General features: G+C 48.6%; 1 protein-coding gene across 1 annotated transcript in view; it reads left to right on the top strand.

Annotated features, from left to right (window-relative positions):
* LOC121553556 (thrombospondin-2-like) overlaps nucleotides 1–11,242 on the top strand; it is a 41,040-nt gene extending 29,798 nt beyond the window's left edge. Inside the window, exons 10-16 of the mRNA XM_045216235.1 lie at nucleotides 1,375–1,609; nucleotides 5,985–6,212; nucleotides 6,362–6,492; nucleotides 7,280–7,420; nucleotides 8,372–8,469; nucleotides 10,886–11,025; nucleotides 11,207–11,242. Coding sequence (XP_045072170.1) covers nucleotides 1,375–1,609; nucleotides 5,985–6,212; nucleotides 6,362–6,492; nucleotides 7,280–7,420; nucleotides 8,372–8,469; nucleotides 10,886–11,025; nucleotides 11,207–11,214 — 981 coding nt within the window. The 3' untranslated portion in view covers nucleotides 11,215–11,242. The remainder of the gene's footprint in view (nucleotides 1–1,374; nucleotides 1,610–5,984; nucleotides 6,213–6,361; nucleotides 6,493–7,279; nucleotides 7,421–8,371; nucleotides 8,470–10,885; nucleotides 11,026–11,206) is intronic.
* Nucleotides 11,243–13,981: the final 2,739 nt, after the last annotated feature.

Genomic DNA, 13,981 nt, shown 5'->3' with positions numbered 1-13,981 from the left:
AACCAGCCAGTACGGTCTACAGTTTAAAACCAGCCAGCACGGTCTACAGTTTAAAACCAGCCAGTACGGTCTACAGTTTAAAACCAGCCAGCACGGTCTACAGTTTAAAACCATCCAGCACGGTCTACAGTTTAAAACCAGCCAGTACGGTCTACAGTTTAAAACCAGCCAGCACGGTCTACAGTTTAAAACCAGCCAGTACGGTCTACAGTTTAAACCAGCCAGTACGGTCTACAGTTTAAAACCAGCCAGTACGGTCTACAGTTTAAAACCAGCCAGTACAGTCTACAGTTTAAAACCAGCCAGTACGGTCTACAGTTTAAAACCAGCCAGTACGGTCTACAGTTTAAAATCAGCCAGTACGGTCTACAGTTTAAAACCAGCCAGTACGGTCTACAGTTTAAAACCAGCCAGTACGGTCTACAGTTTAAAACCAGCCAGTACGGTCTACAGTTTAAAACCAGCCAGTACGGTCTACAGTTTAAAACCAGCCAGTACGGTCTACAGTTTAAAACCAGCCAGTACGGTCTACAGTTTAAAACCAGCCAGTACGGTCTACAGTTTAAAACCAGCCAGCACGGTCTACAGTTTAAAACCAGCCAGCACGGTCTACAGTTTAAAACCAGCCAGCACAGTCTACAGTTTAAAACCAGCCAGTACGGTCTACAGTTTAAAACCAGCCAGTACGGTCTACAGTTTAAAACCAGCCAGCACAGTCTACAGTTTAAAAACAGCCAGTACAGTCTACAGTTTAAAACCAGCCAGTACGGTCTACAGTTTAAAACCAGCCAGTACGGTCTACAGTTTAAAACCAGCCAGCACGGTCTACAGTTTAAAACCAGCCAGTACGGTCTACAGTTTAAAACCAGCCAGCACGGTCTACAGTTTAAAACCAGCCAGCACGGTCTACAGTTTAAAACCAGCCAGCACGGTCTACAGTTTAAAACCAGCCAGCACGGTCTACAGTTTAAAACCAGCCAGTACGGTCTACAGTTTAAAACCAGCCAGTACGGTCTACAGTTTAAAACCAGCCAGTACGGTCTACAGTTTAAAACCAGCCAGTACGGTCTACAGTTTAAAACCAGCCAGCACGGTCTACAGTTTAAAACCAGCCAGTACGGTCTACAGTTTAAAACCAGCCAGTACGGTCTACAGTTTAAAACCAGCCAGTACGGTCTACAGTTTAAAACCAACCAGTACGGTCTACAGTTTAAAACCAGACAGCACGGTCTACAGTTCAGCTCAGTAATCTGAACAAAGTATTAGGGACCTTTTTGGACTGCTGTAATGCTAACCAGGTGTTTGTGTGTGTGTGTGTGTGTGTGTGTGTGTGTGTGTGTGTGTGTGTGTGAGTGTGTGTGTGTGTGTGTGTAGAGTGATTCAGACAGTGATCTGATAGGTGATCGCTGTGATGATAATCAGGATATAGATGAGGACGGTCATCAGAACTCCCTCGACAACTGTCGCTACATTGCCAATAGCAACCAGGTTGACCATGACAGAGACGGCATTGGCGACGCCTGCGACCATGACGATGACAACGATGGTATCCCTGACGACCGTGACAACTGCCGACTGGTGCCGAACACTGACCAGATAGACGCAGACAGTCAGTACACACACATGCACACACACACAAAACACACACACACACACACACACACACACATGAACACACATGCACACACACATGCACACACACACACACACACACCAGTCATCAGCGTTGGTGTTTAAAGTTAGGCCCACATATCCTGATTAGCGACCAGAAAGCAATTGTTTTATTTTCTCTTTACCAGAACAATACTGGTAATTTCATTGTTCATTTTCATATTTCAGATAGGCCTAGTTTGGGTGGGTTTATAATTCCATACCTCAGTGGTGATACTGGCTGTATGTCTACAGATAGCTGGAACATCTCACTACCTTCAATACTTATAGGATGAAGAAGTAACATATTCTGGTGAATTAATGATGATATTTGTAAGGAAGAAAAAGGCTGCAGACAGATCCTGCTTTCCATCCTGCGACCTCTGATGCATACTCTGGACTCCAGAGACGTCACAATGTGACATGACATCCCTAGTTGATATAGACCGCTAACGTTAATGACTTTCAGCAAAAAATAATTGAGTGAAACGCTGTCTATTTCTGTATGCTGTGTTCTGAAAATGCATCACCGCTTATGGCTGTAATGGCAGGCTACATTTGCGTAGCGATTGTGCGTTCGTGTTCTCCCTGTGCGCGCGTGCATGTGTGTGTGCGGGGGTCGCAAGCTTTCAAAAACTCATTTTGGGGGGTCACAGGTCAAACAGTTTGAGAACCACTGAGCTGCCGAACAGATAGCTGATTTGCTGTACAGCTAGAGGATCGGGTGCTGTGCAAATGTCAAATTGGAGGGAGAGAGGAATGCCATAAATAAATATAAAGCTCAAAAAATTGATTGGTGAACAATAATTTGTATTGTTTACTTTGCAAGCTCACCAGCAATGGGACATCAAGCAACAATTACTAGTATAGACCTCCTGCTCTTATTACTAGCATAGACCTCCTGCTCTTATTACTAGCATAGACCTCCTGCTCTTATTACTAGCATAGACCTCCTGCTCTTATTACTAGTATAGACCTCCTGCTCTTATTACTAGTATAGACCTCCTGCTCTTATTACTAGCATATACCTCCTGCTCTTATTACTAGCATAGACCTCCTGCTCTTATTACTAGTATAGACCTCCTGCTCTTTATTACTAGTATAGACCTCCTGCTCTTTATTACTAGTATAGACCTCCTGCTCTTATTACTAGTATAGACCTCCTGCTCTTTACTACTAGTATAGACCTCCTGCTCTTTACTACTAGTATAGACCTCCTGCTCTTTATTACTAGTATAGACCTCCTGCTCTTTATTACTAGTATAGACCTCCTGCTCTTTATTACTAGTATAGACCTCCTGCTCTTATTACTAGTATAGACCTCCTGCTCTTATTACTAGTATAGACCTCCTGCTCTTTATTACTAGCATAGACCTCCTGCTCTTTATTACTAGCATAGACCTCCTGCTCTTATTACTAGCATAGACCTCCTGCTCTTTATTACTAGCATAGACCTCCTGCTCTTTATTACTAGTATAGACCTCCTGCTCTTTATTACTAGCATAGACCTCCTGCTCTTATTACTAGCATAGACCTCCTGCTCTTTATTACTAGTATAGACCTCCTGCTCTTATTACTAGTATAGACCTCCTGCTCTTTATTACTAGTATAGACCTCCTGCTCTTTACTACTAGTATAGACCTCCTGCTCTTATTACTAGTATAGACCTCCTGCTCTTTACTACTAGTATAGACCTCCTGCTCTTTATTACTAGTATAGACCTCCTGCTCTTTATTACTAACATAGACCTCCTGCTCTTTATTACTAGTATAGACCTCCTGCTCTTATTACTAGTATAGACCTCCTGCTCTTTATTACTAGCATAGACCTACTGCTCTTTTGGTATGTCAAAATTGCTTGAAATTGATAATTTACTTATGAAGCTTTCATTTGGAATTGCAAAAAGCATAGTTCTGAGATATTGAGCATCCCATTTTTCACATCCCTAATCTCAGAACTGTTTTGTAGTGAATTCTTCTTTCTTAAGACATGTATTATGATCTTCAGACGAATGACTGTCATCACTGAACAACGATGTGACAATATAATTTACTTTAATATTTCTGACAGTGTAGTTTTTTTTGCTTGCATACCATTATTGCTGTCTAGACTAGCCTAGACCATACTTTGAGGAAGATGGCAAAGACGTGTTCTGATTGGTCCATCTGTATTTGTTCAGGCTAGTGATTGGATTGCAGATAGAACCTTATTTGTATTTGTATTTATTATGGATCCCCATTAGCTGTTGCCAAGGCAGCAGCTACTCTTCCTGGGGTCCGGCAAAATTAAGGTAGATTATACAATTTTAAAAACATGACAATACATTCACAGATTTCACAACACACTGTGTGCCCTGAGGCCCCTCCTCCACCACCACACTGTGTGCCCTCAGGCCCCTCCTCCACCACCACACTGTGTGCCCTGAGGCCCCTCCTCCACCACCACACTGTGTGCCCTGAGGCCCCCCCTCCACCACCACACTGTGTGCCCTGAGGCCCCTCCTCCACCACCACACTGTGTGCCCTCAGGCCCCTCCTCCACCACCACACTGTGTGCCCTGAGGCCCCCTCCTCCACCACCACACTAGTGTGCCCTGAGGCTCCCTCCTCCACCACCACACTGTGTGCCCCCAGGCCCCTCCTCCACCACCACACTGTGTGCCCTGAGGCCCCTCCTCCACCACCACACTGTGTGCCCTCAGGCCCCTCCTCCACCACCACACTGTGTGCCCTGAGGCCCCCCTCCACCACCACACTGTGTGCCCTGAGGCCCCTCCTCCACCACACCACACTGTGTGCCCTGAGGCCCCTCCTCCACCACCACACCGTGTGCCCTGAGGCCCCTCCTCCACCACCACACAGGCCCTGAGGCCCCTCCTCCACCACCACACTGTGTGCCCTGAGGCCCCTCCTCCACACACCACACTGTGGCCCTTAGGCCCCTCCTCCACCACCACTCTTTGTGCCCTTAGGCCCCTCCTCCACCAACACTGTGTGCCCTGAGGCCCCTCCTCCACTCACCACCGGTGCCCAGCCCCTCCACCACCACACTGTGTGCCCTGAGGCCCCTCCTCCACCACCACACTGTGAGCCCTCAGGCCCTCTCCACCACCACGGCCCTGAGGCCCCTCCTCCACCACCACACTGTGTGTCCTGAGGCCCCTCCTCCACCACCACACTGTGTGCCCTCAGGCCCCTCCTCCACCACCACACTGTGTGCCCTTAGGCCCCTCTCTCCACCACCACACTGTGTGCCCTGGAGGCCCCTCCTCCACCACCACACACTGTGGTGCCCTAGGCCCCCTCCTCCACCACCACATCTGTGCTGCCCTGAGGCCCCCTCCTCCACTCTCCGCACTGTGGCCCTGAGGCCCCTCCTCCACCACTCACACTGTGTGGCCCTGAGGCCCCTCCTCCACCACCACACTGTGTGCCCTGAGGCCCCTCCTCCACCACCACACTGTGTGCCCTGAGGCCCCTCCTCCACCACCACACTGTGTGCCCCAGGCCCCCCTCCACCACACATGTGTGCCCTGAGGCCCCTCCTCCACCACCACACTGTGTGCCCCTGAGGCCCCTCCCTCCACCACCACACTGTGTGCCCTTAGGCCCCTCCTCCACCACCACACTGAGAGCCCTGAGGCCCCTCCTCCACCACCACACTGTGTGCCCTGAGGCCCCTCCTCCACCACCACACATCCTTAGAGCACCAAGTTCAAATGGTTTTATGCAGATAGAACTTTCTAGTTTTTCATTTTTTTACAGAAATGTCAGATAAAACATTCTAGTCCCAAGGTCTCGATTTGTAGTTGAATACGTTTTTTTTACTTGACTTGAAAACATGTGTGACTCGATTTGACTTGCTCTTAGAATGCACGACTTGGCCTTGACTCGAGACTCAACCTGTTCTACTTGGGACTCGACTTGAGACTCGGACCTTGTGACTTGAGACTTGCTTGTGACTCAAATAATTGTGACTCTGGCACACAAACAAACACACAAGCACACAAATACACACAAACACACATACACACAAACAAAAACACACACCACATTATCAGTGTGTTTGTACCGTTATCAGTCTCTGTAAAGATGACTTTGATAATGACTCTCTCTCTCTCTCTCTCTCTCTCTCTCTCTCTCTCTCTCTCTCTCTCTCTCTCTCTCTCTCTCTCTCTCTCTCTCTCTCTCTCTCTCTCTCTCTCTCTCTCTCTCTCTCTCTCTCTCTCTCTCTCTCTCTCTCTCTCTCTCTCTCTCTCTCTCTCTCTCTCTCTCTCTCTCTCTCTCTCTCTCTCTCTCTCTCTCTCTCTCTCTCTCGCCCTCCTCTGTCTCTAGATGATGGTCGTGGTGATGCTTGTAAGGATGACTTTGATAATGACAGTATACCAGATGCATTAGATGTTTGTTCAGAGAACAGTGGTATCGAGGTTACAGACTTCAGGACGTTTCAGACGGTTCTGTTGGACCCTCTGGGGACCACTCAGTCTGACCCTCTGTGGGTGGTCCGAGGACACGGCACTGAACTGCTACAGACTGCAAACTCTGACCCTGGCATCGCCTTGGGTATGACCCCTAACCTCTTACCTTAAAACATTAACGCTGACCTGGGTGTTGTTTGTACTTTGTGTGGTTTTCATGTGTGTTTGTGAATGCGTGTGCATGCCTGCGTTTCGGCGTTGTGTGTCTGTGCGTGCATGTGTGTGTGTTCTCAGGTTTTGATGAGTTCCGTGCGGTAGACTTCAGTGGGACATTCTACGTGAACACAGACCGTGATGATGACTATGTAGGGTTTGTGTTCTCCTTCCAGTCCAGCAGACGGTTTTACGTTGTCATGTGGAAACAGGTCAGTCAGGAGTACACACACACACACACACCTCTGACATCTGACCTCTAACCCTGCCAGGTCAGCCAGGCCTAAACTCTAACCTCAAACCTGTAACTGCTAACCCTGCCAGGTCAGCCAGGCCTAAACTCTAACCTCTAACCCTGCCAGGTCAGCCAGGCCTAAACTCTAACCTCTAACCCTGCACAGTCAGCCAGGCCTAACCTCTAACCTCTAACCCTGCCAGGTCAGCCAGGCCTAACCTCTAACCTCTAATCCTGCCAGGTCAGCCAGGCCTAAACTCTAACCTCTAACCCTGCCAGGTCAGCCAGGCCTAACCTCTAACCTCTAACCCTGCCAGGTCAGCCAGGCCTAACCTCTAACCTCTAATCCTGCCAGGTCAGCCAGGCCTAACTCTAACCTCTAACCTGCGCCAGGCCTAAACTCTAACCTCTAACCCTGCCAGGTCAGCCAGGCCTAACCTCTAACCTCTAACCCTGCCAGGTCAGCCAGGCCTAACCTCTAACCTCTAACCCTGCCAGGTCAGCCAGGCCTAACCTCTAACCTCTAACCCTGCCAGGTCAGCCAGGCCTAACCTCTAACCTCTAACCCTGCCAGGTCAGCCAGGCCTAACCTCTAACCTCTAACCCTGCCAGGTCAGCCAGGCCTAACCTCTAACCTCTAACCCTGCCAGGTCAGCCAGGCCTAACCTCTAACCTCTAACCCTGCCAGGTCAGCCAGGCCTAACCTCTAACCTCTAACCCTGCACAGTCAGCCAGGCCTAACCTCTAACCTCTAACCCTGCCAGGTCAGCCAGGCCTACTGGAAGAAGAGGCCTTCCAGGGCGTTTGGGAACGCTGGTGTCTCTCTCAAAGTTGTCAACTCAACCTCAGGCCCCGGGAGGCCCCTCCGAAATGCACTGTGGCACACAGGAAACACCATGCAGCAGGTACACACACACACACACACACACACACACACACACACACACACACACACACACACACACACACACACACACACACACACACACACACACACACACACACACACACACACACACACAGACACACACAGACACACACAGACACACACACACACACACACACACACACACACACACACACACACACACACACACACACACACACACACACACACACACACACACACACACACACACACACACACACACACACACACACACACACACACACAGACACACACACACACACACACACACACACACACACACACACACACACACACACACACACACACACACACACACACACACACACACACACACACACACACACACACACACACACAGACACACACACACACACACACACACACACACACACACACACACACACACACACACACACACACACACACACACACACACACACACAGACACACACACACACACACACACACACACACACACACACACACACACACACACACACACACACACACACACACACACACACACACACACACACACACACACACACACACACACACACACACACACACACACACACACACACACACACACACACACACACACACACACACACACACACACACACACACACACACACACACACACACACACACACACACACACAACACACACACACACACACACACACACACACACACACACACACACACACACACACACACACACACACACACACACACACACACACACACACACACACACACACACACACACACACACACACACACACACACACACACACACACACACACACACACACACACAGACACACACACACACACACACACACACACACACACACACACACACACACACACACACACACACCCTAACCCTAAAGTAAACTCTGTGTGTGGGCCTCAGGTTCGCACCCTGTGGCACGATCCCAACAACATGGGCTGGAAGGACTACACTGCTTACCGCTGGCACCTCATCCACCGACCCAAGACCGGCTTCATAAGGTACTTAACCTCCAACCCTAACCCTAACCCTAACCCTAACCCTAACCCTAACCCTAACCCTAACCCCTAACCCTGGCACCTCATCCACCGACCCAAGACAGGCTTCATAAGGTACTTAACCTCCAACCCTAACCTCTAACCCTAACCCTAACCCTAACCCTGGCACCTCATCCACCGACCCAAGACCGGCTTCATAAGGTACTTAACCTCCAACCCTAACTCTAACCCTAACCCTAACCCTAACCCCTAACCCTGGCACCTCATCCACCGACCCAAGACAGGCTTCATAAGGTACTTAACCTCCAACCCTAACCCTAACTCTAACCCGAACCCTAACTCCCTAACCCAGGCACCTCATCCACCGACCCAAGACCAGGCTTCATAAGGTACTTAACTCCAACCCTAACCCTAACTCTCCCAACCCTAACCCCCTAACCCTGGCACCTCATCTACTGACCCAAGACCGGCTTCATAAGGTACTTAACCTCCAACCCTAACCCTAACTCTCTAACCCTAACCCTAACCCTAACCCTGGCACCTCATCCAACACCCACTCCAAGACAGGCTTCATAAGGTACTTAACCTCCAACCCTAACCCTAACTCTAACCCTAACCCTAACCCCCTAACCCTGGCACCCTCATCTAATTCCAACCCAAGACCATCTCCGCCAGCGCCTAACTCCCAACCCTAACTCCTAACCCTAACCTAACCCTAACTGCATGGCACCTCATCCACCGACCCAAGACCGGCTTCATAAGGTACTTAACCTCCAACCCTAAACCTAACTCTAACCCTAACCCTAACCCTGCACCTCATCCACCGACTCCAAGACCGGCTTCAAGGTACTTAACTCCAACCCTAACCCTAACCCTAACCCTAACCCCTAACCCTGGCACCTCATCCACCGACCCAAGACAGGCTTCATAAGGTACTTAACCTCCAACCCCTAACCCTAACTCTAACCCAACCCTAACCCCTAACCCTGGCACCTCATCCACCGACCCAAGACCGGCTTCATAAGGTACTTAACCTCCAACCCTAACCTAACTAACCCTAACCCCAACCTCTAACCCCAACCCCAACCCCAACTCTACCCATCTAACCCTCCACTCCTAACCCCTAACTCTAACACTAACTCTAACCCCAACTCTTACCCTAACTCTTACCCTAACTCCTAACCCCTAACTCTAACACAAACTCCTAACCTCATCCACCTACCCAAGACTGGCTTCATCAGGTACTTAACCTCCAACCCTAACCCCTAACCCTAACCCTAACTCCAACCCTAACCCTAACCCCAACCCCAACCCTAACTCTTACCCTAACCCCAACCCCTAACTCTAACCCTAACCCCAACTCTTACCCTAACTCCTAACCCCTAACTCTAACCCTAACCCCAACCCCAACTCTTACCCTAACTCCTAACCCCTAACTCTTACCCTAACTCCTAACCCCTAACTCTTACCCTAACTCCTAACCCCTAACTCTTACCCTAACTCCTAACCCCTAACCCTAACACTAACTCCTAACCCCTAACTCTTACCCTAACTCCTAACCCCTAACCCTAACCCTAACCTCCTAACCCCAACCTAACACTAACTCCTAACCCCTAACTCTTACTCCTAACTCCTAACCCCAACCCTAACACTAACTCCTAACCCCTAACCCTAACCCTAACCCCCAACCCCAACCCTAACTCTTACCCTAACTCCCAACCCCTAACCCTAACCCTAACCCTAACCCTCCTTCTAACCCTAACCCCTAACTCCTAAACACTAAACACTAACTCCTAACCCCTAACTCTAACACTAACTCCTAACCTCATCCACCGACCCAAGACTGGCTTCATAAGGTACTTAACCTCCAACCCTAACCCTAACCCTAACCCTAACCCCAACCCCAACCCCAACCCCAACTCTTACCCTAACTCCTAACCCCTAACTCTAACACTAACTCCTAACCCCTAACTCTTACCCTAACTCCTAACCCCTAACCCCTAACCCCTAACTCTAACCCTGGCACCTCATCCACCGACCCAAGACTGGCTTCATAAGGTACTTAACCTCCAACCCTAACCCTAACCCTAACCCCTAACCCCAACCCCAACCCCAACCCCAACCCCAACTCTTACCCTAACTCCTAACCCCTAACTCTAACACTAACTCCTAACCCCTAACTCTTACCCTAACTCCTAACTCCTAACTCCTAACCCCTAACTCCTAACCCCTAACTCCTAACCTCATCCACCGACCCAAGACTGGCTTCATCAGGTACCTAATTAACCTCTGAACTTTGGCATCTAACCTCTTTGTGTATGTACAAGATAGTGGTGTTTGATGGTGTCTCTTCCAGCTGACTCAATGTGTGTGTGTGTGTGTGTGTGTGTGTGTGTGTGTGTGTGTGTGTGTGTTGTAGAGTAGTGGTGTATGAGGGCAGGTCCATCCTAGCTGACTCAGGGCCGGTGTATGACAGAACTCTGGCTGGAGGGAGACTGGGACTGTTTGTCTTCTCACAGGAACATATCCTCTTCTCTGACCTCCGATACACCTGTAGAGGTGAGACACACAATACACACACACACGTACACACACACACAAACGCAAATACACAGACGCACACACACACACACAAACATACACACACACAAACATTAACACAAACACAAACACACGCACACAAGTCCCGTCTTTCCTCTCCAGTTGATGGTTGGTGTTTTTCTCCTCTCTTCTCTTCCAGATAACTGAGTTCTGTTCATACTGAGATACTGCTGCACCTCTCTTGTTTTGGGTGGGGTGGGGTAAGGGGGGTAGCCCTGCCTCTGCCGACTTCCTAACTCCAGAACAAAGATCCACTCTCTCTATATATATATACACTCTGTTACAAGTCTCTCCACGAACATCTGGTAATCATCATGGGCACTCCCGTTCTGTGATGTTATTACTCTTTACCCCAAGTCATATATCCTGTCCATCCATCATGCTATCATCAACATCAGTCATCTCCTCTGACATAACGGAATGTAGACTCCGTGGCCCCAAGCCACTTATCTAGTAACTCTAACCTGGTCCCCACGATACTATGACATGACATCATTACACTCCTCCCTCCATCCCTCCTCCCCTCCTCCCTCTACCACTTCACCCTCCTCCCCTCCTCCCTCCATCCCTCCTCCCCTCCTCCCTCCTCCCTCCTCCCCTCCTCCCCTCCTCCCCTCCTCCCTCCATCCCTCCTCCCCTCCTCCACTCCTCCCTCCATCCCTCCTCCCCTCCTCCCCTCCCTCCTCTTACCACTTCACCCTCCTCCCTCCTCCCCCTCCTCCCTCCTCCACTCCTCCACTCATCCCTCCATCCCTCCTCCCCTCCTCCCCTCCTCCCTCTACCACTTCACCCTCCTCCCCTCCTCCCTCCACCCCTCCTCCCCTCCTCCCTCCATCCCTCCTCCCCTCCTCCCTCCACCCCTCCTCCCCTCCTCCCTCCATCCCTCCTCCCCTCCTCCCTCTACCACTTCACCCTCCTCCCTCCTCCCTCCACCCCCTCCTCCCTCCTCCCTCCATCCCTCCACCCCTCCTCCCCTCCTCCCTCCTCCACTCCTCCACTCCTCCACTCCTCCCTCCATCCCTCCTCCCCTCCTCCCCTCCTCCCTCCTCCACTCCTCCACTCCTCCCTCCTCCCCTCCTCCCTCTACCACTTCACCCTCCTCCACTCCAACCTTTAAAAAACCTCTTATGAACCTGTTCATCTAGTCAATACAAAAGTGCTCATTAAGGGAATACAAACCTGTTATAAATCTATTATAAACATGTTATAAACCTATTTCATATAGTCAATACAACCTGTTATAGACCTGTTCATATAGGCAATACAAACCTGATATGAACCTGTTCATATAGTAAATACCAATCTGCTATGAACGTGTTTGGAACCTGCTTATATATTCAATACAAACCTGTTATAAACCAGTTAAGAAACTGCTCATAAAGCCAATAAAACCTGTTATAAACCTGTTCATATATTCAATACAAACCTGTTATGAACTTATTATAAACCTCTTATAAACCTGTTCATTTAGGCAATACAATATTTTTATAAACCTGTTAAGAACCTGTTCCTATAGTCACTACACACATGTTATAAACCTGTTATAGACCTGTTATAAACCGGTTCCTATAGTCACTACACACATGTTATAAACCTGTTATAGACCTGTTATGAAGCTTTCTATATAGTCAATACAAACTTGTTTTAATGCTGTACATATACCCAATAAAAGCTCTTTTACACTTATTATAAACTTGCTATAAACCTGTTATAAACCTGTTCATATAGGCAATGCAAACCTGTTATAAACCTGTTCATATAGTCATTATTAATCTGTTAATAACCTGTTCATATAGTCAGTATAAACCTGTTATAAACGGGTTCATATGTCAATATAAACATCTTATAAACCTGTTATGAACCTGTCATGAACTAGTTCATTTAGGCAACACAAACCTGTTATAAACCGATTCATATAGGCAAAACCAACCTTCTATAAACCTGTTCAGATGGTCACATGGTATGGTTGGGAGGGATGAGGCAAAAGGTCTGTTGCCCAACTGATTGGCAAACATACTGCAAATTAAGAAATCATGTGACTAAACTTCATAAATCCAAAAGGAAACTATACTATGAAACAAAAATAAATGACATAAAGAATGATAGTAAAAATCGTTGGAGCACCTTCAATGACATTTTGGGGAAAAATACAAACTCGGCTCCCTCATTCATTGAATCAGATGGATCATTCATCACAAAACCCTCTGATATTGCCAACTACTTTAATTACTTTCTAATTGGCAAGATAAACAAATGTAGGTATGACATGCCAGGAACCAACGCTGACACTACATGACATGCCAGGAACCAACGCTGACACTACATGACATGCCAGGAACCAACCCCATCGCAACAACGCTGACACTACATGACATGCCAGGAACCAACGCTGACACTACATGACATGCCAGGAACCAACGCTGACACTACATGACATGCCAGGAACCAACGCTGACACTACATGACATGCCAGCAACCAACGCTGACACTACATGACATGCCAGGAACAAACGCTGACACTACATGACATGCCAGGAACCAACGCTGACACTACATGACATGCCAGCAACCAACGCTGACACTACATGACATGCCAGGAACCAACGCTGACACTACATGACATGCCAGGAACCAACGCTGACACTACATGACATGCCAGGAACCAACGCTGACACTACATGACATGCCAGGAACCAACGCTGACACTACATGACATGCCAGGAACCAACGCGGATACTACATGACATGCCAGGAACCAACGCTGACACTACACATCCAACTATATCTGACCAAATTATGAAAGACAAGAATTGTACTTTTGAATTCTGTAAAGTCAGTGTGGAAGAGGTGAAAATGTTATTGTTGTCTATCAACAATGACAAGCCACCAGGGTCTGACAATCTGGATGGATAAT

The sequence above is a fragment of the Coregonus clupeaformis genome, unplaced genomic scaffold (assembly GCF_020615455.1).
Source record: "Coregonus clupeaformis isolate EN_2021a unplaced genomic scaffold, ASM2061545v1 scaf0644, whole genome shotgun sequence".
Classification (NCBI taxonomy): domain Eukaryota; kingdom Metazoa; phylum Chordata; class Actinopteri; order Salmoniformes; family Salmonidae; genus Coregonus; species Coregonus clupeaformis.
This window is presented reverse-complemented; position numbering and strand designations above follow the sequence as displayed.